The 26,245-nt window shown below is 42.4% G+C and overlaps 1 protein-coding gene across 1 annotated transcript in view; it reads right to left on the reverse strand.

Moving 5' to 3' along the window:
- Positions 1–25,743, reverse strand: part of LOC124613117 — a 319,714-nt gene extending 293,971 nt beyond the window's left edge. Inside the window, exon 1 of the mRNA XM_047141728.1 lies at positions 25,641–25,743. Coding sequence (XP_046997684.1) covers positions 25,641–25,727 — 87 coding nt within the window. The 5' untranslated portion in view covers positions 25,728–25,743. The remainder of the gene's footprint in view (positions 1–25,640) is intronic.
- Between the last annotated feature and the right edge of the window lie 502 nt (positions 25,744–26,245).

The following is a 26,245-nucleotide window of genomic DNA, read 5'->3' on the forward strand; positions in this document are numbered from 1 at the left end:
ACACACACACACACACACACACACACATACACACACACACACGGAGAGAGAGACAGAGAGAGAGGAAGAACAGTGTTGAGCAGAGTTGTTGAATTTTAGCTGTGGTGGACAGACGACCTGCAGTGAGATTGTTAAGATCGGTGATGAAGTGCAGGAATCTGATGCCTGAAGTGTGTTGTTGTGCCGACTAATAGAGTTGTTAGGAAAATGCTCCGATGCTGTCGGTCTTGTATGGCCGTATGGATCGAAGGTGTGGAGATTTGTGGACGACAAATGTTCGATGAATCAGTGCTAGCTGTATTAATCCTTCTGTGCGTCAGCAGACGTACACGAAGTTCGAGCAGGTAACACGACTTGTTTAGAATATAAAGGAAAATTTCCTCGAATCGTATGTTTACATTTAAGTATGAAAGTTTCAATATATCCTTCTACAGTTGTGTACTGTGTTTTACCGTTAATGATTGACTAACTTAGCAGCTGTAACATGTACTGAAAACATTCTAGAGTCAATAGAAATTACACTTACTTACTGAAATACTATTTTTGTTTCTGTAAAACTATTAATAATGTACTGCGAACTCGACGTGAAACGAATGAATCCAGTTTTTGTGCGAATGATTTTGCAGGAGTGTAGTGCATCTTGTTTTCCTTAAAACTGTGACTCTACTAAACGTCAGTTACGTGAAATTCAATGAAAAATTTTATAATTTTACTTTTCATGGTAACTGATGCCATTAGTGCCAGGATGTTGTCACTTTTTAATTTTTTTAATTTATTGCACGCTTTAGTAAGTATTACAGATGACGATGGTTTATAACAATTCTGTGACACTATTAACTCAAACCGAACAACGATGGATTTGGTGAGATGATATACAAACTAAAAGTGAGAAAAGAGCAATGACTAGGAGAAATAATATAAGACAGAAAACTGAGAAAATAAAATTTCAAGAGGAAATTGTACCCAGGAAAAGGATGCCACTTCAACTAAATTTGGTGCTGCGACGATTGATTAAAAAAATGTAGGACAACATTTGAAACATCCCTTCTGAGAAAAGTAACACAACGAAGTAAATGAAAACACGGCAGAACGCAAAATGACATTCCCAAAATATGCACGTGAAAGACGCCACAAAAGTTATGTGTATATTGTTATCCACAGTATAAAAGAAGGCTGGCAGTAATGTGTTGTTGGTAGAGAAACAGTGAGTACAGAATGGGTCTGTCAGGTGCTCTCAGTGACCTCGAAAGTAGACCAATCATAGGATGCCACCTAAGTAACATATCCATCAGGAACATTTCAAGCCGGCCGAAGTGGCCGTGCGGTTAAAGGCGCTGCAGTCTGGAACCGCAAGACCGCTACGGTCGCAGGTTCGAATCCTGCCTCGGGCATGGATGTTTGTGATGTCCTTAGGTTAGTTAGGTTTAACTAGTTCTAAGTTCTAGGGGACTAATGACCTCAGCAGTTGAGTCCCATAGTGCTCAGAGCCATTTGAACCATTTGATTTGAACATTTCAAATCCTCTAAAGATGTCCGAGTCGACTGTTGTCCATGTGACTGTGAAGTGGAAACACAAAGGAACAACCACAGCTAAATGACTGGAAACGAGTGAGGTGAATTGATGAACTATGCTATACCCTGTGTCGATCCGATGGAAGGGTTTGGGTTTGGCGAGTGCTTTGAGAACTTTACCTGCCATCAATGTAGTGCCAACATTGAAGTACAGAGGAGGTGGTGTTACGCTGTGGGGAGTTTTTCTTGGTTAGTCGTGGTTTCCTTATTTGTCTAAGAAAACGCTAAATGCGACAGGATATGAACACATTTTTGAGCAGTGTGTACTGCGTGCAGTAGAGGAACAGTTAGAAGACGATAATTGTATCAGCAAGACAATGCGCCCTACCGTGTCCAGAGTTCCGACCTGAAATCAATGGATCGCCTTTTCGTTGAGTTAGAGCGGCTGTTTCGTTCCAGACCCCGTCCATCACTACCTTCCCTAGTTCGGTCTGTCGTGGATGAACGAGCTACCATTCTTTCACAAACATCCAGGAACCCCACTGAAAATATCCACAGGAGAGATCACGCCGTCATAAAGGCAAAGGGCGGGTACACCTTATATTTATAGCCACAAACGTTTGATCGTATAGTGCACGAGAGCTTAGGGCCACTGATTTCAAAAACTCTGCGCGATAGTTGAACCACCCCTCCCATAAATCATGACACAACAAGCCAAGCAAAAAACGGGAAAAATTAAAGAGGAATTCACAAAGTTTTTGTAGGAAAACCTACACAAAGGCCTATAAGAAAATTGCACAGAATAGAAACAGCCCTGACAACTGGTTCAAAAATGGTTCAAATGGCTCTGAGCACTATGGGACTTACCATCTGAGGTCATCACTCTCCTAGAACTTAGAACTACTTAAACCTAACTAACCTAAGGACATCACACACATCCATGCCCGAGGCAGGATTCGAACCTTTGACCGTAGCCATCGCGGGGTTCCGGACTGAAGCGCCTAGAACCGCTCGGCCACCGCGGCCGGCCCTGGCAACTGGAAAACGATGGTGGCGATATTTGAAATATCGGGATTAAGGCTGGTGGAAAAAGAGCAGAAATAAAACTAATGATTTATCCATTCTTAAATCGTACGTCGGCTTTGTTCTGCAGAGCGGTGGGATGTCAAATAGTAATTGAAAGCGGAATTGAGGTGACTTGAAAGATAGCCTGGATATGTTTTAGTAGGTGCACATTGGCACCGCTTTGAAATAAGTATCAATATTCGCCATTTTCAGATGAAGCTGACGTGACGTAGTCCCGTTAGCTCAGTTGGTTAGAGCGTCGTGCTGAAGGAAGGATGTAGTAATTTCGGTGGAACGCAAAACAACGCAAAAAATATTGGAATGGCTTTAAGATCAAAGCAAGATGCAGTGGATTTACAGCGCGCCTAGGATTTTATGGCTTGTTATACAACTTTCTGAATTTAGATCACTGTTCGTCAGGAGCGGAAAATTATGGGCATTGCAATAATTAAAAGTAATTAAGCTTGAATGGACCCTATTTCTCATGTAAAGATGGTACATGGGTGCCTACGTAGGGCTGTTCAGCCCCAATTTGAAGGGTTGCCGTCTGCTCATCAGGAGGTTTGAGGAGAGAGGCAGAGGCTAGAGGAGCGACTACTCGGGGCCGAGATCTGAAGCTAAGAGAGCGCGGAGCTAAGCCGCCCTCGCCGCTGCCGGCCGCGTCCCCACGTGATCACACGACTAGTCTCTGATTGGATGGTTGATTCCGCCAACGCGCCTTGCTAGTAGAGTACCCTCGTCAGCGCAACCAACCCGTGGGACTAGAGCCTGACCGAGGAGCACGTGGCAGGAATGTGCCGACCACGGTCTTCCAGCCAGCACCTTCCACCACAGTATGCCCAAGCCGTACATTATGAATGGAAAAAATTATTGAATAAAATTTTATCGGCAATGATCCCTCTTGGGGGGGGGGTCTCCTCCCTGCACATCCTTTCCCCTTCCGAAAAAGGCTCTCTAGATGAAAATGAATGAGCTAATTCCAATTGATTATTTCATTTAAAAAATATATGATCATTATGAAGGGACACAGAAATTAACATACATAACATAGTGATATCAATATATGCAAAAGTTACAAAGTGGCCTGAAGGGCCTGAAGGAAGGCTCTTGAATAACAAACTTGTGAAGTTGGGGCGACGGCAGTGGGGCGGCGCCATGCTGTGAGTGTGTGTGTCGGCGGTATCAGTGGTGGTGGGTACCCAGACGATGTTGCCAAATTTGAAATCTACTTAAGAAGCCGTGGTGTTGAAGATAGTGCGGTTTTCAGTGCTGCTCGTGAATGAATGTTGTTAGAAATCAGGCCAAACGAAACGATTAGTCGATGCGCTGTGAACAACGAAATTCTCATCTCGATTTACACTGTTGACTATTAAAACTGCAACGTCAAGGAGGATAGTGAATAAACAAATTCCACTTACCGCCCATTAAATACATAGGTGATTCATGGGTATACAGTGTGCGAAATTAAGTACGGAGAACTTCCATCCGTAGAAGAAACAACGGTTCTGACCTGGATGGGCTCCTAGTCAAACTGAAAATGGATTACAGATGGTGGTATACCATTCCATACTTCTCCAAATCTATGCCTGAGTTCATCAATCATAGGGGCTGGTGAGTGATGGCGTGCCAGGTAAGGACTGCACAAGCAATACACTGTCTTGCGTTATGTTGCTGGAATATAATGTCATGGAAACCTCGCAGATATGGCTCAGCCAGCAGTACCAACACGTCAGAAATGTAACGATTGCTGCGCAAATTACTGACTACAAACCAAAGGCTATCGTGTTGTGTGCCCAGTGGCACCCCCTCTCCTCCCTCCATACCATCACGCAGGTCTTGAGTCAGTATGATGAACATGACGAATGTGGCAAAGTGGCAATGTTTGTTCTCTCATAGCCTCCACACATCGATATGTCAGTTGTGGTGCTATATGCAGACCTGGGACTCGTCTGAAATGTTGAGTGGTACTTAAGATAGGTGAATAAATTAGTGAAATCAATGTGAAGTGAAGTAGAAATTAGGAAATAAATAAAAAATTTAGTTTAGTTTAGAAGAATTACACACTGGTAAACAGCGGGCAAAGCAGCAGTGCCAACGGCCGACAGTTGAAGTCAGCACGTTCAGGAGAGAAGCGGAAACTGTCGATTCAGTCGTCATGGCATCGCCCGACCGGCTCACGTCAAGAAGATTCTTCGAGAAGCTTTTCAACGTGACAGCAGAGGCAATGACCGTGAAGTCGTTCACCTCCAGTGAACTGAAGTGAATAAATACGCGAGTCGCAGTGGGCCCGAGAGTAGCAGTAGTTTTCAGTCAGTTTCGGTGCTGAAGACCGTCATGCAAGAAGAGACTACATCGTACACAGACGCACCAAGTCCGCCGCTGTAGTGGAATAACAAGCAGCAGCCTCGCCGCCAGAAGACAGAAGTTAAAAGGTATTTGAAGTCTGATTTTTACGTACCCGGGTGCCGCGTGAGGATGGGAATGAGACGGCTTCACATCAGCAGTCACCTGTGAGCTGGGATGAAGATCTGACAGCCGAAGACTGGCAAGCGGGAGTCCGTTGTTCGAGTCCGGGACACTGGGCTTCCCCCGCGGCGCCGCTCCGCTGGCCGACGCACAACACTGACACACGCGGCCGCTTAGAGAAGAGAAACACTGGGACGCCACATCCAAGGTATCGCCATCCGTTTCACGACTTCGTTCTCAATAATTAAACGGGCCACCTCGCGCTGCGCGTCTCCAGTCAACTGGGCGAGACGGCGACACGAGATACACACCGCCACGCGTAATCAGACGCCGCCGCTGCCGCAGCAGAAGGCTTCGCAAACGACACAGCTGCCGCTCTCCGAGACAGAACATCCAGTAAGGGAACAGTTGTAAAAAACTTTCAATAAAAGTTATCTTACGTAAAAATGCTGTTTCATTCTACATCATACCCGAGCCAAGGAAGAACCCACCCTGCCCACATGTTGTTAAGAGAGAAAAATTAATTAATTTAGTATTTTCACCCTGACAATGCTTTAGAATCAAATGCCCTTTGCAGTAATGCTCATCGTGACAATTGACTAGCATCAAAAGAGAAAACCCAGTTACATTTAGTGACAGAAACGCTACAGAAAATACAGTGTAATGCCCTCTTTGCTGCCGCGTCAAGTTAATACACAAGACAGTCCGTTGTGTTCCAGATATCGTTGTGATGTCCACGGGGTTACTTGTCTTGCTGCAAACAAGTCCACTTCATGAATCAAAGCATGTGAAATGATTGTATGATCGTGGATGACCTGGCCCGTCCTCTCACGCTGTAGTCGTATGGAACTATTGACATCTAGTATGGTCCCTCTCAGCACACTTACTCGATATTGACATGTCAGATGTGGGTTTTCGAAATTACGATCAGCAGTGTTGTGAAACGGTGAATCGCAGTCTGTATAGGTCAACGAACCTACTGCTTTCAAATTTTTGCACATACTGGGAGACGACCCTTTTTCTTACTTGAGTGGAAATACACTCATATTCAAAAAAAATAGAACACCTTGAACAACTGGAGATAGGACGTTCATATTCACAGGGCATGTACATTATTATGTTCTGCGGAAATGATTAGCATCTGAACCATGTCGGCCAGCTGGTTCAAGGTCAACATCGATATCGCAGTGCCGCACCACCTACCGGTAAAATATGTCTGCATCTCCCGTTGTCGCTTTAAATCGAAGGCAATGTATGATTGTGACTTGAGGAGGCGTGCAGGATGCCCAGCGGATGTATGTACGAACCGTACCGTCAAATCAGTGAGTTTGAAAGAGGGTGCGTTACTGGCTGCTCGTGTGGGACGAAGTGTTTCGGCAGTGCAACAAGTATGTGCAGAATGGGACAGGGAAGGCCGTAGAACTCAACGAGATGGGTCAGGTCGCACCACTCAGACCACCCCCAGAGAAGATCGACACCTCATCCGAAAGGCACTGCAGGAAAGATCTGCGTCCTTCTCGGCTCTGCCGCAACAGCGGAACAGTGGAATACATCTTACACTATCAGGGGTGCCAGTCCGTCGTCATTTATTACGGAATGGGTTACGTGCGCGTCGCCCACTTCTTCACGTACCTTTGACGACTGTGCAAAAACATGCTAGACGGCAATGGTGTATGGAACGATAGCACTGGAGACAGGAATGGCATTAGTGTGTGTTTTCGTATGAATCCAGGTTTTTTTTTTATGTTGGCCGCATTTTGGTTCACCGCTGACAGGGAGAACGGCATCACAGTGACTGCATACGCACAAGACATACAGCGCCAGCCTAAGGCGGTGTGGGGTATTATTGGGTGCAACCACAAATGACATCTGGTGCATGTCCAGGGCACTGTGACCAGTGTGACCTACGTGAATGACATGTTGCGACCCGTAGCCACACCATTTCTGCACGACACCCCAGACACCATTTTTCTGCATGACAAACCACGACCACATGTTGCTGCACGAACACATGCCTTCTTGGTGTCACAGGTTGTCACTTTTCTGCGTTGGCCTGCCAGATCACGAGACCACGAGAATTGTCGCCAATCGAAAATGCGTAGGATATGGTGAAACAATGGTTGTAGTGCTGTGACTCAATGCCAACCAGCACGGATGAACTTCGTAACCAGGTGAAGGCAGCATGGATGGCTAAATCACAGAACGCTACTCGCGCCTTATACCCATCGATGCCGTCGCACATGGAACAAACTATCAAGGCCCATGGCAGACCCTGCGTCTGCTAGGCTACAGGACACATGCTGAACCGAAGTGCTGAAATGCTGCAGAGCATATCATTGTAGATGTCCTGTGAATACGAACGTCCTACGTCTAGTTGTTCAAGGTGCTCTATTATATCTGGACATGAGTGTACGATATTCTCACAAACAAACAACATTCAGAGGATTGCTGAATGAGAAGGTTGCTGTGGAATCTTTCTTTATAAACAGAACGTGGATTCTCTTACTCGTACATACCTTGTGTGGTTGCGCTGAAATGCTAATCATTTACATATTCAAGCATGTGTACACTCATGTTAATTTGTACGTTTCTTACGTGCCGTCGTCTCGGCATTGTGGTTTTAATGGTTAGTGGTGTACACTGCTTATCGTATACTGAGTCGTAGATCGTACTTTTCTAAAATTCCTGATACTTCTTACAGCATCGCGCAAAGAGGTTGAAGAATCTCGCCGGTAGAGTGCAGCATACGGTTTCAATTTTTATCACGCAAGCCGTTCTTCGTGACGTTCATTTCTCAGTGCACTCGAGAGCCATTTTGGCCCCCCATTCTCGGAGATCAGACGGAGCAGGGCGCGTATTTATCGACAGCGTCCAGGGGATCAGGAAAGCAGCGCCAAATACCAGAAATGTCAATAGAAGCACAGTGGTAATACAGGAAGATAAAGTGGTACCGTGTTTTGGAGAAAACGTTGGAAGGAAGATTAGTGTTTAATGTTCCGTCGACAACAAGTCATTAAACACGGAACGCAAGTTCATCATGAGGTGGGATGGGAAGGGAAATCGGCTCGAAACTCGCTTTAAGCGATTTAGGGAAATGGCTTACCTAAATCTGGAAGGCTGGTTGGGGACTTGAAGCGCTGTCCTCACGAATGCGAATCAATTGTCTTTCCACCTCGGTCGCTTATTTTCTTGTAGGTCACGAGATGCAAATACACAGGTGTACATGAAATTCCAGTAGCTTTTTGTATCTTTCACCAGCGAGGAGTGACAGCACATTTTGCTTCATGTGTGTTAATGAATTTATCTTCCGTTATCGACTTATAACGAAAAGCGCTTCGACTCGTTGATGCTGATGACAATGTTTACGGCATTCGGCGCCCCACATATTGTCTATCATGCAACCACAATATTGGCTGACAATGGCAACAGGGAGGAGTGTGGGGAGGATACTGGGCGTATCCATTGGTGAGAACAGCATGAGGCTACAGAGCGTATTTGAACTCCTTAGTCAACTAGTACTTAACATACAATGCTACAGTGCTACTGTTTTTGACACGGAGCAGAGCAATGGCAACGACAGACAAAGCAAAGACTGTATTATATCTACAGCAACAGGTACCAAAGTTGACATTTCGTCACAAAGGACCCCTAAGCGTTTTACAGCGTGAGAAAGAAGCGGCAGATCAAATATTAGCGTTTCTACAAGGTGAGTTAGAGGAATGTGCGGTGCGGTATATGCGCGGCTGTGCGGACGGTATACATGAAGATTACAGTGATGACCATACGTGCTTAACAAGTGAAAGTGATATTGAAACAGGTGTCAAACCACGTAATTCATCATCCTTGTCGGACAGGGAGCCACAAACCCCGTCTCCAGTGAAACGCAGTAAAGAACAGTTGTTGTCCAAGGAGCGGGTACTAAACACAATTACCTACAGGGTGACAATTAATGAAGTATATGTAAGAAAACATAAATCAGCTACAAAATACGGCGTCCTTACACTTTATTCAACGTGTAAACGTCACTACAGACATTCAGATTTAGGTTATGACATGTTAGATCTGCCTGCCATCCTTGGCGATGATGTGGCACAAACGAACAGCGAAAATCTGCGTGACCCGCTGATGTGTCTGTACATCGAATGCTGTCGATGACCTCCTCAGTCGCTGTTTTCAGCTCAGCAACGGTTTTGTGATAATTACTGTATACCTTGTCTTTAATGTAGCCCCACAAACGGGAGTTGTACGTGTTCAATTCCGGAGAATGTGGCGGTCAATCGAGGCCCATTCCAGTAGCCTCTGGGTACCCAAGATACAGAATGCCGTCCCCAAAGTGCGGCTGCAGGACATTAAACACTCTCCTGCTTCGATGGGGTCGAGCTCCGTCTTGCATGAACCACATCTAGTCGAAATGAAGGACACTTTGGATAATGAGGATGAAATCATCTTCCAAAACCTTCACGTACCGTACGGTAGTCACCGTGCCATCATGTAATATCGTACCGATTATTCAGTGTCTGGATATTTCACACCACAAAATCACCCGTTGAGAGTGAAGACACTTCTCAATCGCGAAATGTGGTTCCTCAGGCCGCCATATGCGCCAATTTCGCTTACTGACGAATTCATCTAAATGAAAGTGGGCTTCGTCGCTAAACCAAACCGTTCTGTGGACAACGGTATTGGCGAAACACAATCACTGTTCCATGGCCCTGGGACTTAATTGCTGATGCGTTTTAATTATGTTTGGAAAGAGATCCAGGTCTTCAACATAAATTTGTTCCAGTGTCTCCCGGTTGTTGCTCACCTGTTGTGCAGCTCGTCTGATCGGTTTCCCGCGGCTGGTTTGAAACACAGCGCCTGTCCTCTCTATGTTTTCAGATTTTTTCACTCTTTTGGAGGACCGACATGCCAACACTGTCGCCGGCCTTTGTGGCTGAGCGGTTGTAGGCGCTTCAGTCCCGAACCGCGCTGCTGCTACGGTCACAGGTTCGAGTCCTGCCTCGGCATAGATGTGTGTGATGCCCTTAGGTTAGTTAGGTTTAAGTAGTTCTAAGTCTAGGGGACTGATGACCTCAGATGTTAAGTCCCATAACGCTTAGGGCCAACACTGTCATGAAGTTCTCTCAAACTTGAGAGTCAAATGCTTGATTGTTAGCACACTTGGGCCGGCTGTCTTCAGCTTGAACTTGTTTGGAAACTTCCTTTGAGCCACAGTTGGGTGTTACTGCTCGCATAGTAGGCCTTCATAAGCGCTATACGCTCTGGCACATTGTACCGCGACATTTTCAAGTGCAAACGGCCGACAACAACAAGGCGCGTGCGCATGCACATACTAATTCCCATCATACACCGCGACCATCCGTGCAGTTTGAACGTCTTAATGCAAACCGTTCAGAAGTTATGACTATTTTATTTCTTATAGTTCAATAATTGTCATCCTCTACATGGAAGATCATCCGCTACACAGAAAATAAACAATTATGAACAGATTTAGAATAAGCCTGCTGCAATATGAGCGTGCATAGCATAAGAAAAATTAAGGGTATTAACCCATTACTGGCCATTGTCCCGTTTTTGGGACACGTATATTTTATTTATTTCTACGTAAACAATCGAGCTTTTAGCCTTTATTGTTGCACCTGTAGGTTCAACTAACTGTTATAATGCCTGCAAATGTAAAATAAATAATTTCTTTCTAAGTACTTCACGCCAGGAAAATTATAAACTTGCCGATTTTTTGTTCTCGCACTTGGCAGCACTGTATGTCTGCTGGTAGTTTCTGGGCGACAATAAGCTATGATTTAGTTGTCTTTTTTTTGTTGGCATTTTGTATTTTGTTCGTTGTTGATCGATTTGTTTGGTCGTTGCGGACGTCACATGACATCCGGGCAAGTTCGTTTTGTTGTTCCTTCCACCCAGTTTTTTTTACAGAGGCCAACCAGCTCTCTGACCGAACACGCTGAGCTACCGTGCCGGCTAGTTGTCTGGGCGTGTTTGTTATGGACATATGGATGTCCGTGTAAGATTAAGTACACTTCAGATTTTTTCAAGTAAGTGCAATATCGATATATTTTATGCGTCCCAATAATGGGACAATGGCATGTTACACTATCATTTATTGTTGATGTGCCCTATTCTTGTATACACGTATTATACAGAGAAGAATTGCGTTTTACGTTCTTTATATCTGCTTTTTCTAATATTCTATTCGAATTTTACGATTCCAACAGGATAAAAACATGCCGCGTGGACTTACACTTGAAGAAAATCTAGCAGAACTAGAGAACCATCAAGAGAGTGACGATGAAGATGATGAAGTAGAATTGGCGATTATTCCACCCAATGCAGATGTAATAACACATGAAGAAGGCATTGTCGAAAATGTACTGAACAATGAGTCTATTGTACAAGATGCAGCCGTTACTTTAGAGCTCATAACCAGCTGAGATGAAGCTAATGCTACAGTTGTACCTCCAGAAGCCAAAAGAAGGAAAGCGTTAGGAGATGGAGCAGAAAGTGGTACGTTATCTACAAAAAAATATAAATGTAAGTGGTATAAATGGCAACCAACGTACACTAACACTAGTGAACCAGGGAAGAGCAACGAACATTATGTTGCGGAACGTCTAGGAAATAAACCAGTGCCCCAGGTGTTTGAGGATTTTTTTTCTGAGAAACTAATGGATACTATTATTGAACAAAGCGAAATCTATGCTTGCCAACATAACAGAATAAATTTTCTGCTAACCAAAGAAGAACTAAAATCATTTATTGGCATACTACTTCTGAGTGGTTATCATAAGCTTCCCCATGAGAATATGTACTGGGAACAGGCTCCTGATGTCGGTGTTCCTTTAGTCTTCAACGCAATGTCAAGAAATAGGTTTCGCGAAATAAAGAGATTCATTCTCTCAATGACAACTCCAAAATAGACAGAAACGACAAGATGTACAAACTGAGGTTGTACTTTGAAATGCTGAAAAAGGAATTTAGTAAATTTGGCGTATTTCATTCAGAACTCTCAATTGATGAAATGATGGTACGTTATTATGACACATTGAGCTAAAATGTTTCTGAGGTGAAAGCCTATCAAATTTGGAAATAAAATTTGATGTCTTCCACATTCCAATGGCTTTCTTCATAATTTTTGCCATACTGTGGCAAGACTGACAACAAACAGGAGCCTTTAGGTGCAAGGGTAATAAATGAACTAACCAGCATGATTCCAGAATCAGAGTATCCAAATTATAAGCTTTTCTCTGACAGCTTTTTCACCAGTGTTGACACACTGATCACACTCGGAAAGAATAAAATGAAAGCTACACGAACAATAAGAGAGATCCGAACTAATGCATGTCCTTTGATTGACTCGAAAAGAATGGCAAAAGAAAAGGAACGAGGATTCTATGACTACATGTTTGACAAGGAGAACGAAGTTCTGGTTGTGAAATGGAGTGACAACAAACCAGTACGTGAAGCGACAAATTACAGTACTATTACCCTTCTGAGTTCTACTAAAAGATACTCACGGCCAAAGAAAAAGGAAATATCTGTTACAATGCCACATATAATTGAAGAATACAATGCCCATATCGGTGGCGTAGATCTACTGGACCAGCAGATATCACTTTATAGGACGAGGATAAGGTCAAAGAAATGGTGGTGGCCATTATTCACACAGATGATAGACATCTGCGTAGTACACACATGGCGTGCATACCACATTGCTAACTGTAATGAGAAGCTCTCACTTTTGGATGTCCGACGGAGAATAGTGATGTTTTACCTACCAAAACGCAGAGGACCACAAGGAAGCATATTGATGGGAGGACGGGTGAGCACAGATGTTCGACTAGATCCAGGAAAGCATTTCATTGTGCCAAGTAAAACACAGAAGAGATGTGCTTACTGCAAGAAAAATACAACAAAAATTTGTGATAGGTGCAATGTTTGTGTACACGACAAGTGTTTTGCTTCATTCCATACTGAATAGACACTCAATAGTATTAAAACATTCCTTATTTATTGTTTGTGTTGTTTCTAACAATATTATGCATGGAGAATAAGGTTGCGAATTTGGATAGCGCATTTGGCCAATGACCCAAAAATGGGACGGTCTGTAGTTTTTGTTCTAATAAATTGAAAATTTTCAAAACAACTTTTTATTCAATTAATCACTCAGTGTAACGTATTTATGTATAAAAGTTTGCAAAAAATGATCCGATAGAGTTTTGGCCAGTAATGGGTTAAGGGAGGACAAGGCGCACTTGTCACAAAAACTGGAATCTGCCCGTTTCGAGTATGCTTGATGCAATTTACGGATGTGCATGATATTGACGTATTACGTTACGCACATCAAATTGCGCGCGACATACATTACCGTGATATCAATGAGAGCAGTAGATGGTTTCATAACTTCAAACTGAGGTACATAATTGGCAGACATAAGATAACGAAATTTCAAATAAAGTATCACCTTGACGATGCGCAGCAAACTGCAGAATCGGTCCGAAAATTTGTAGATGAGATAAACAAACTTGTCCATCGCTCAGCAAGGAATTTGTTTTCAACTCCGACCAGTCGGGATTTGAAGACGAAATGCTCATGAAAGGACTCTTGGAAATGAGAGGTACCAAGAGAGTTGTAAGAAGATCAACTAACATCAGTTCCTTAACGCAGTCTTACGAAGTTATACCGACTGTTAATCTGGAAGTTGAATTGGCTGGAAAGTTATTTATTGTACTGCGAGATGTTGGAAGTACTCTGATCCCCTGCGATTATTCTCGTGTGGGTGGCCTTGAAAGAACAGTAGGGAATATTTACCTCACTGCAAAACAGGAATGGCAAATGGGAGTAAAGGGACTACCAACCATAGTGCGAGCACTGCTTTTGGCCAATTTCTGGTTGAAATAACTTGCTCTTGCTTGATCCCGTGTCTGCGTATAAAAATCATACTGGATTAGAGCAAACTACCCCTACTGAAAACTGTATGACATCGCAGTTCATATCATCTGGAATGACTGGGCAATAAGCCCCTTGGTGTTTGTTCTTTTTCGTGCCTATAAAACATATTATACCACTATCTGCAGCTACGCCTGAAAGAATATCTAGTTTCACGGTAAGCTGCACGACAGATTGTTCAGCATTCGGTTTTACGTCATCAGATTCCATCAGTTCTCATCATCCCGTTACACCAGTATGACTCTGTGTGGATTCTTTAAGAGTAGATACCTAGTTGAAAGCTCTGCACCGTTTGAATCTCCCAGGGAGTTCGGCTTCGACCTTGATGGTGAGGACCTTTGTGATTTTTCATTCGGTTTTCATGGTGAAAGTTAATGGTTTGTTTCTAACATTTCTTCAATGTTGACGATGTCCATTTTGTGAAGTGTAATACGTACATCATAGAAAGCTGATCTCTGTACCTCCCGGGACACTTACACTACTGGCCATTAAAATTCCTACACCAAGAAGAAATGCAGATGATAAACGGGTATTCATTGAACAAATATATTACAGTAGAACTGACATATGATTACATTTTCATGCAATTTGGGTGCATAGATCCTGAGAAACCACCTATTGTCGTAATAACGACTTTGATACGCCTGGGCATTGAGTCAAACAGAGCTTGGATGGCGTCTACAGGTACAGCTGCCCATGCAGCTTCAATACGATACCACAGTTCATCAAGAGTAGTGACTGGCGTATTGTGACGAGCCAGTTGCTCGGCCACCATTGACCTGACGTTTTCAATTGGTGAGATATCTGGATAATATGCTGGCCAGGGCAGCAGTCGGACATTTTCTGTATCCAGAAAAGGCCGTACAGGACCTGCAACATGCGGTCGCGCATTATCCTGCTGAAATGTAGGGTTTCGCAGGGATCGAATGAAAGGTAGAGCTACGGGTCGTAACACATCTGAAATGTAACGTCCACTGTTCAAAGTGCCGTCAATGCCAACAAGAGGTGACCGAGACGTGTAACCAATGGCACCCCATACCATCACGCCGGGTGATACGCCGGTGCCGTGATGACGAATACACGCTTCCAATGTGCGTTCACCGCGATGTCGCCAAACACGGATGCGACTATCATGATGCTGTAAACAGAACCTGGATTCATCCAAAAAAAAAAAGACGTTTTGCCATTCGTGCACCCAGGTTCGTCATTGAGTACACAATCGCAGGCGCTCCTGTCTGTGATGCAGCGTCAAGGGTAACCGCAACCATGGTATTTGAGCTGATAGTCCATGCTGCTGCAAACGTCGTTGAACTGCTCGTGCAGATGGTTGTTGTCTTGCAAACGTCCCCATCTGTTGACTTAGGGATCGAGACGTGGCTGCACGATCCATTACAGCCATGCGGTTAAGATGCCTGTCATCTCGACTGCTAGTCGTTGGGATCCAGCACGGCGTTCCGTATTACCCTCCTGAACCCACCGATTCCATATTCTGCGCCGGCCGGTGTGACCGAGCGGTTCTAGGCGCTTCAGTCCGGAACCGCGCGACCGCTACGGTCGCAGGTTCGAATCCTGCCTCGGGCATGGATGTATGTGATGTCCTTAGCTTAATTAGGTTTACTTAGTTCTAAATTCTAGGGGACTGATGATCACAGATGTTAAGTCCCATAGTGCTCAGAGCCATTTGAACCATATTCTGCTAACAGTCATTGGATCTCGACCAACGCGAGCAGCAATGTCGCGATACGATAAACCGCAATCGCGATAGGCTACAATCCGACCTTTCCAAAGTCGGAAACGTGATGATACGCATTTCTCCTCCTTACAAGAGGCATTACAACAACGTTTCACCGGGCAACGCCGGTCAACTGCTGTTTGTGTATGAGTAATCGGTTGGAAACTTTCCTCACGTCAGCACGATGTAGGTGTCGCCACCGGCGCCAACCTTGTGTGAATGCTCTGAAAAGCTAATCATTTGCTTATCACAGCACCTTCTTCCTGTCGGTTAAATTTCGCGTCTGTAGCACGTCATCTTCGTGGTGTGGCAATTTTAATGGCCAGTAGTGTATTTTCTGTCGCCCTCCTGATGCACGTCTTGAGATATTAGCAGCTAATACTTTTACTGTCATAATTGTTAACACAACACTTTAAAATGAATTTTGGTAAAACTTGAACTTGCTGCCTCGCACTCAAGGAATTCTTTGTAATATTTAAACCGTGTACAGGGAGAGCGGTAAAGTATCATCCGCTGTGTCACCGAGTGGGCGGAAGTGTGTGTTGCATGTCGTTACAGACGGACATTGAAGAGGACTGTGACGAAAAATAAGGGGTCGACAGCCGCAAAAGTCACTGCAAAACTCAATGACGCACTCGCGAGCACTGTCAGCACCAAAGCAACACGAAGGGAGATCCTTAAGCAGTGAACTGGAGGGCGAGCTGGAATTCCAAAACCACTCGTCAGTGTTGCAAACGCCCGTAACAGGAAAATGTAGTGCCGAGGCTTTAAGACTTGGACCATGGAGCAACAGGAAAAAGACAGTTGTTTCGATAAGTCTTGTCTCACACTGTTTCCAACCTCTGCCGAGTTAACGTCCCATGAGTGAAGCATGGCAGGGATTCAGTGATGATTTGGGCAGTCATGTCGGGTATTCCATGGGCCCCATGGCTGCTCCTCAAGGTCGTATACTGCCACCGTTTATGTGATCATTTTGGCTGACCAGGTCCCTCCCATGGTACGATGTTCGATCGCCAAAGATTATGCTGTGTTCCAACACGACAGAGCCCCTGATCATACAGCTCGAACCGTCAAAGATTGTTTTCGTGAGCACGAGAATGAATTGTCGCAACTACTCTGGCCACCACAGTCGTCAGAGAAGGGTACGTGATCGCTACCCATCTCCGTCATCTTTAGATGATGGTTCAAATGGTTCTGAGCACTATGGGACGCAACTTCTGAAGTCATCAGTCCCCTAGAACTTAGAACTACTTAAACATAACTAACCTAGGGACATCACGCATATCCATGCCCGAGGCAGGATTCGAACCTGCGACCGTAGCGGTCGCGCGGTTCCAGACTGAAGGGCCTAGAACCGCTTGGCCACACCGGCCGGCCTTTAGGTTAACTTTCCACTATTCTCCAGGAAGAATGGTGTAATATTCCCCTTAAAACCGTGCACGGCACACATTTAGCCATTCCGAGACGACCAGAAGCTCTTTCGAATGCCAAGGGGTTGCCTACACCGTATTAGACATGATAATATGTTTTGTTTCCAGTGTTGCATATTTCGGTCCTTCCTTGCATATAGTTACAAAAAACGAGCAAATCATAATAACTTAATCTTCCTACTAATGAATAATAAGTGATCAGTATTCTGCTTAAGGAAATTCACGCACAAACCAGTCAATTTATTTAAGTAAATGAGATAGAAATCTGTTACTTTGAAAGAAAGAAATAAAGTTAAAAAGCTGCTATCTCCTCAGTTATGTTAGATACCTGATGTTGTTCATCTCATATTGCTAGCTTAACATTAATTTATTATATTGATATTCTTCAAAAGGAAGTATTTACCTATATTTACCGTTTACAGAGCATGCAGCCTTACAACGAACACTGCTATCTACCTTGTAGCGAACAGACTTTTAATACACGAATCTAGATATTCAGATAATTTGTAGAAAGAGTAGCCACTGAAGTATGTTTTTTATTTCCTTTGGATCTGGTTGGAATTTCGAAATTCTGATCTGATGTTAGAAGGAACTTATTGAACATTATCCCACCAGTGTACATAACGCCACTCCATCCCAGACAAGGAGGCAAAAGCTAAATCTTAAGGTTTGATATACGGGTATACAGTTGTATAAATATAAACTACCATGATGAACAGATGTGTTGCTCTCATCCCGCCGTGCAATTTTTTAATTCTGTGTTTCTTGTTGCTAACTTATAAACTATAATGATAATGAAATATCTGAATCTATAAATGTGTGTACATGTATATCTACTTTGCAATATGCAATCAGCTGACTTTAAAATATTTCGTCAATAATTTTCACTGACAGTAGAAAAAACCGCCTGCTAAAAACAAAAACAATTTTTCTACTGTTTCTTAGTAATAATTTTATTCTTAGAGTGCAAACATTTTTCTATTATTAGAATGTTACATTTTGCACATCCCACAGATCTTTCCTCTGTTCACATCCTGGGTCAATATGCAATGAAAGATATCTTGGATCATTACTTAATGAGAATCAAGTGTGTAGTATATATGTGATGTTCAACACTCATTTTAAGATAATTATGAAGTGTGCCATTAATTTATTTACAATGTGTGTTGTATGAGCAGTTCAACAACATATATATCGAGCTAGAAAACCACATGGACCACAATAAAACAAATCGCCATCTACTTGAACGCAAATATTTTGCATTATATGGAAAAAAAATCAAGTACTTTGGCGTACTTTTTATTAATGAAACAACTTATAAAGTGGCACTAATTTCTCAAATATTCTGTACATTGTGGAGCAGACGACATGCCGTCTGTCAAAAAAATCAGTGTAACGGAAAATATTAGCCATTTGAAGACGGGCATGGTAACCTGGAAATGGTTGCGGCACTAATATGAAAGATTTAATAATTATTTGCGGCTGGTTGCGTCAGTCAACAACTAAATTTAAAGTTTTTGTGTCTTTTACTGTAATTACGCAAGTCATAGTTCAGCTGGAAAAGATTTTTCTTGTCAGGGGAAGAAACCTGCGAGTAAAAAGTTCCCTAAAAAGGCTCCTGTAAGATGTATGGTTATCTGCCTTGTACAATATTCTTACTGTGCACTTCTTTTTTGATGCACTGTCCCAGAATACAATTCCATAAAACAGAAGGGAGTGAAGATAAGCAAAATAATCCAGTGCCCTTGGCACGTATTCCAAAACTAACTTCCGTTTGATCATAAAACTACAAGACGATGAGAAAAATATTTTATAGACATCAGTGTTTTACTACATGTATACTTTGGTTTTCCACATAATTGCCATTCACATCTATACAGTCTCAGTTATGCTACAGCTGCTTCTTTAACACTTCTGCGTGGAAGTCTGTCGACTGGGAATTGAAACAGTTGGTAGTGCCAGTTTTGAATTCATTGCCATTTTGAAACAGTTGCCCGCCCAGCCACTTTTCCAAGTGCTTACTGCAAGGTCGTGAAGTTGCCACGAAAATCCTGAAACTGCTCCTTGATTTTGGCACAGCGGTAAGGACGTGATTTGTCGTGGCGTCCATTTTGGATAGTACGTCCCAGTCTGGTTATCGTTTCACAATGTACGTCAGCTATAACTGTTGACCCACAGTCCATTATATGAATCAAAAGGACGCCCTTGTCATCTACAAAAAAAGTAGCCATCCTTTTCGATACCAGTACGGTGACTGCAATGTCTGTGGTTTGGATTCTGCGTTAGTGTACGGTATCCTCGTCTCGTCGCCCTGTACAAAGTGGGAAAACAAATCATTTCCCTCTCACCTACAGTGCTCCAAAACCTGTCGTGCACTTCGCTCTTCGTGCTGATCAACGAGCATTTTTGGAACTCACCTCGCACACTTTTTGGGATATCCAAGCTATTCATTGACGACTTTGTAACTTGAGGTTCTAGCCACATTTTGGAATTAAGTATCCAAACAGCTAATCGTCAATCCCTGGTCATCCCGAAGTTTTGGGTGCACTTGACCAACGATGTCGTCGGTCCGATTACTGGCCCTGCCCCTCCGCTATTCACCGTGAACATTTGTGTGGCCATTTCGAAGTTCTCGACGACATTTTCGAAGTTGTTTGTCACTAATTATTTTAGGTCAGGTCCACACGCTAGACATAACTCACGATGGATTTCAGTAGCTGAAGAGCCTTTTACCAGTAAATTTTAACCACGCCGCGCACTTCACAAGTGGTGGGATCTATTATTGTCTCGGCGATTGCTACCTGCTCAGACCAACCCTGCAGTTGTTTCCTAAAGAGTCGATATACAGCGGTGCATGCGTTAAACTTCATTCAGGCCTACACTTCCGTTACATACTGCTCATCGGACCTTATTTTTGGAATACGTCTCTTACTTCTAAGGACAAATAACTCTCAACTGAATTATTGATTACACCTAGTTACTCATATCCACAATCTTCTGAATTAAAGTTTTCTCTGATTCCTGTAACTATAGAAAATAATTTTCCTCTATATTTGTAGGTTCTGCTGAAAAGTACTATAAGGATTAGTTTAATCATCAGAGTCAAAATTCTGTGTAGAGCCGCGAACTAGTAAAGGCGGTGTGTCTTTACCTTCCTGAAATTAAGTGTCGAGCTTCGAGCGTGTATCGTTTCGTGTAGATAACTGTGTCGAAGCCTGGTACAGTTTAGTGTTGTATTGTTGGTGTTGCTGTATTTGAGCGTGAAATGAAAAGGACAGGATGAAATACAGTCCCGGCACACAGCCCTCACCTCTCGATTAGCACGATGGTGTCGAGCGAGCTTATCAGACTCGGTCAACATCGTCATATCTTTTCGCTCAACGAGAGGCTGTCAACAACTTTCAGACGTCAGTAATAACATTGGAGGATAACCTGGTGATCATAAATGACTCTTACCCTGCCATCTGTCTCTTCCATTGACGAATAAATGGAGGTGATTAAAATTTCATCCATAACAGCGATTAGAAAAATTGCTTGAGGGTCGATCACCACCGACATCAGCTAAGAATTTGGGTGTAATAATTCGATCCACTCCAGTGAGACAGACTTTCTTGAATCTTTGAGTATTGTTGCTTTGATTTGAGACCGAAGAGGTCAATTTCATTTTTTGCATTAGTTGATATAGTCGTACTTAAAATACTGCTGCCTTTTTGGTAGCACCCGACCATTACGGACGAATGCTAGCAGAGTAATAACTATTCATCCACAGATATCAAGTCTTGTTGTGAACTCATTCTGGCATTACATTTAATTACAGCGTAGGGGGTCAATAACAACCGGCTGTCAATACATTTAACTGAGATCAAATTACCCCGACCATATAAATATATATAAAAATCGGTCAGAACGTACCGTGATAGAAAATAAATTGAAGAACTGCATTTCTTCAGTTGATTTCAGTTGTTTTATGAAAGTCACAAAAGCACACCATCCTTTTGGTTTGGACTTCGGCATTATGTCTGAAGGATTCTCTTTGCTCAAATTCCAACTTACTCGTGACTGTGAGTTCCCAAAGTATTGCACACTGCCATGGAAAAATACTGCTCAGTTGGCCGAAAGCGTACAATTTAATGTAAATTAAATTTGAGAAGGTGCATTACCTTCGTCTACAGAATGGCAAAACAGGACGTGTGAAATGCAGAATGCGTTAGCTTTTTCAGTTTAAACACTTGTCGGTATTTTCGCTTAGATGTGTATTGTGAAGTCTAGACACAAGAAACGAAGGAAATGCATTTACTTTTTAAAAAAATCGAATAAATTTACTGAAGAGATATTAGTTCAAGTCAGAATTAGAAAACTTTGAATCTTAACGGGACCTTTGAGAATGCATGATAGGACGAGATGTCCGGTATCCTAAGAATATAATTAAAAAAAACCGAGACTAACGGTGGAAGACAATTAATGATTTTAAGAATATTTTTCTTCTGCTCGTTTGTAGAAGGACCAATGAGTGACATGCAAAAACTGATCAGAGCGGAAGTAAGTTTACAAGGCGAACACACACCGGTGTAAAGCAATACCAAAAAATTTGGATTAACAATAAACGAAGCTGAGAACAAAGTTACGAAGAGGTGTGGAAGAGAGAATACTGGACTACTAAACGTCAATATTTCGGAAGATATAGCAGAAGAAATGAAAGCTTCCTTATGTTGAGAAAGCAAGATTTTTCATGTCTGAAGGGAGGAACACTCAGTAAACATATTGTATCAGACGACAGAAACTTCCTTCAAGAAAAGGTCCTCCTGTCGTCAGTTATTGACATAGGTTACAGGTAGATGATGCTGAAACTTTACATCTGAGGTAAAACGGCGAAAAAATTATTATCTGGACTATAAAAAAAAAACTGAAACCGTAAGAAATGGAAGCATAGGAAATGTAATGTTGCTGTAGGATGTCAAACATTGCGGGGAGAGATAAAGGGAAATTGAGAATTTTTGGAATGAGCAGGTACGAAGAGAAATACGTAAAAGAAGTAATAACTTGGTAGGGAATTTGTTTCCGAATTCAGGAATAATTAGCGTGATAGGAACAGCAGAAAAGAAACCTTACTGAGACCAATGAAGGTAAAATGATATAAAACTGGCAGTCCCATACTTCTCATATCCATATGCCATGATGAAAATATTAGGGCGAAGTAAATTAAAAGATTGTTGACATTACTAAAAAATACGACACTAAGAATAGCATTCAACAAGGATATAAACTTCAGAAATTGATCCCTTGCTCAAGGTCGAAATGAAAAGAAAGATTTTTGGACATTTACCTGCTCATTGATTTATACCCAACAGTTCATGAAATGCTCTATCTGTCTGATTAATTGTCATCTGTCAGTCCCAGCATCCAACGAAGAAAAAAGATCAGTTATAAAAGTATTGTGCAGTAATGAAACAGATAACTCATAAATCTATAAGTCACCAATGGCATAGTTTTCATACAGCTGAATTATAATTAGAAAAGCTCTTAAACATTAACCGGGGTTTGTAGCACTAAACAGTAACAAAATTACAATTTTGTAGACTGATCATCTCACAGATGTCTAAATTTTGTTCATATTGAGACAATTCAAATGGCAGAGATCTTCCCCTAGAGGTACAATGGCAGCAACAGTTCATTCTCCTCGTTTTAGACTCGCGAGTGAAAGATGTTTTGGAGGAAGAGTAGCTACATATATAAGGACAGTACACAAATTCGAAAGTTTGAAATGAGGAAATTTCCTAGATCTCACCGCATAGAAGTGTGGGCTCATGTTTTAGCATTGAAAAGCAGCTCACTTTTAATTGTAACTGTATATAGAGCCCCACTCGAAAATTGTGAACTGTTCGTGGGCCATATGAATTCCTTACTATGTTACCTGTCAGATAATAACAATCAGTTAGTAGTGTTTGGTGATTTCAGTGAATATTTCCCAAGTGATATTGACAGGAAAAATAATCCAGGAACCTTGTTTGCCTCCTACAGTTTAATGTCAGTAATTAACTTTGCAACATGGTAATCTCGAAACATGAAAATAACTGTGTACCTAGGAACAAATGCTCTCTTTGATCAGGATATAGAGTTAGGATAAAAAGACGATTACCTACAGTATAGATTCCCATAATTGGAAATCAGTTAGAATAATTAGTGACTCCAAGACCAAAGTTTTTGAGGGCAGTATACAATAGACGGTTGGGAACAAATTTTTATAACGAACCAAATGCTGACATAAAATTTAATCTATGCTTTGACAAATTTATATTATTAATTGATAGAAGCCTTCCTCATAAACCAATCAGGAAGAACAATAAACAACCATGCAGAAACCCTTGGATCGCTCCTGAGATATGCGTATCTTGTGGAAGCAAAAGGGAAATGTATCTGTTGCCAATAAAAGTGAAATCCTGCAGTAGTTGCACACTAGAAAAGATACTCAAAAATAATACTAATTTTATTAAAAAAGCGAAAAACATGCACATTGTCCAAGAAATAAGTAACTCCAACAACAGACGTAACTCTATGGTAAATGCAGGGAAACGAAATATAGGAGAACAAGGCATAGAGCAGTATAACGTAACTACTAACTCAAATGGAAATGCTATAAATGATCAGTTACAGGTGATAGGTCTAAGCAGCTCTGAAATGCAGTTCGTAAATCAAGACGAGCACTTCAAAAGAAAAATCAAAGAAGTATGCCACAAAAGGAACTCTCATACAATTCAATCAAACAGTTGTCCAAACCATTTTCCCCTCTGAAAATAAAATCTCATCTGGATTTTGTGGTGTTTCCGAAAGGGTAGTAAAAAGTTGTTCCCACATAATATTTACTGTCTTTTCTGAAGCATGAAATACATCGCTAACTTAAAGCAATTAGTACAGCAATGAAAAATGGAATATATGATGGGGAAATAATAATTTGGGTGGAAACTTCAAAATTTTATGTTGTGCACATTGATGGAAATGTAAACTGTGAAGAGAAATATTCTTCAACTCGTAAACCAAATCAGTTCAAGCAAATTTTTATATTGAATAACTACAGAATTTGGGGTGGAACAAATCACTGATTTAACATATTTTGCATATTATCATTTAGCAAGATCCTATGGAATAAAGTTCTGAGGTACCTCAATTTTTAAGAAAGAAGATTTTCATTACTCAAAAAGTTCAGTAAAAATAATATGTAGTGCGCACCTGCAATCGTCTTGTGGACACGTTTCATCTCGTAAATGTTTTATGGGGTCTTATATAGTAAGAATCTCTGGGATCGTTTACTTCCAGTGAGTTATGAACGTGAATTATACAATCACTGCTCACCTTCTTCTCTCTCGCTCAGAACGAATAATGAAGAACATAAATCCAAATTTATAATAAATAACTCATTACAGCTCAAAACGAAAATGATGGACATAATTACAATACCAGACGAAAAAGTGAGATTTGTTGTGCTACGTTAAGGTTGATCTTAGCCCAAAAATTGGTGAACAATGCTTCCACCAAAATGTGTGCTCACCAGCCCAGAAATGTTAAATATCCACCAAACAGCAAAGTTAAACTTGACAACTCTTCCTATACCGTAAACTTTTTATGCAGTATGTAGCGGTAGTGGATAGGAATTAATATGTACATGAGCAAAAATATTTAAAAAAATTGCAGTTTTTAAATGTTCACCATGAAGCCATATTTACACATGAATGTAAAATGAATCGTTCCACATCATGATGTATGGAATGTGAAACTAACTATAACTAACACTTGTACGACAGCTTGTTCCCTGTGCGAAACACTTCAGCTAGTGGAATGTAGTGCAACACGCCACAGCAAATAGATGACTTCAGAACTTACTCACTGCTTATGACACTGTGAAATTTTAGAGCTCCGTATTTAGACATTTTCGTTTAGCTCTGGCTAGCTATCACTTTCCGCAGTGGAAGTGGAGTTTAACTGAAACCACTGCACTGTGTTCGCCGCCCCTGGATATCATCTTATTGTAGTGGGAATGAGCTCACGTCATTGCTTCTTGAATGATGTCGACGAGATCAATTATTATGTTCCAAATATCAAACTGTACAATGAAACGTGTGTTACACGATCTTTAGGCTCCATTTGGCACCATGACTTCCTCCGCTTATAGGAATATGACAGCATTTGCAACGCAAACAAATCTTGCGTCCTGCTTTAGCAGCTATTAGACTTAAAAGCATTCAGTGCATGCGTCCCATGCAGTACTAGAGAACGTCAGCAACGCCTGAAGAACATGGAGCACCAAACCAAGACTGACTGAACGTGAATGTCATTTACTGCAAGTCGTCACAGTCAAACACTTCTTCCGATAGACGTGGCTGGAAGCAACGAGAGGCGCTGATGATAGGGTCAGACATGTCTGGAAGTTAGTGGTAGGGTGGGATGTACCAGGAGATTAGTGGTAGTGTGGGACATACCTGGAAGCTGTTGACGGTGACCGGAGGGTCTCCGCCGCCCAGGAGGTCCTGCAAAAACTCGAGCGTGATGGTTTCGGCCGCGTTCATCGCGGCGTCGTCAGACAGGACTGGCGCATCTACGTCCGCGTCCGCGCCCCCGTGCCCCAGCGACCCTCCAGCCAGGAAGGGACCACTTTATCAACGTCACCGCCACATGCGCTGCTGCATTACGCCTCAATTGGCCCGGGTTGGCCCCCACTGGCCGGTATCGGAAACAATCTGGCCCAGCGCGCATCCCCCAGACGCACCAACGAGCAATTCTGGTCATCAGTGGGAGCGCTGGGGGCTCATATTGACAAATGACTGTCGCTCCGTTGGGATGCAGGGCATTTCGTCAGTGCAGCCGTATCCATCCGTGCCATCAAGCCGAGAAAGGAAGCCCACCCTGGTATGGCTGCTTCAAGAAGCCCAAAATTTCTCTGATGCACAGGTAAACAATGCTGAGTACCACTGCTAGACTCACCAAAACACCATAACGCAAATGATGATTTTCCGAAGTTCAGATATTGGATAAGTTTTTTCTTATATTGTTGGTCTTTACTATATGTACAGGGCAGACACAGCCA

This window comes from Schistocerca americana, chromosome 4, assembly GCF_021461395.2.
Source record: "Schistocerca americana isolate TAMUIC-IGC-003095 chromosome 4, iqSchAmer2.1, whole genome shotgun sequence".
Taxonomy (NCBI): domain Eukaryota; kingdom Metazoa; phylum Arthropoda; class Insecta; order Orthoptera; family Acrididae; genus Schistocerca; species Schistocerca americana.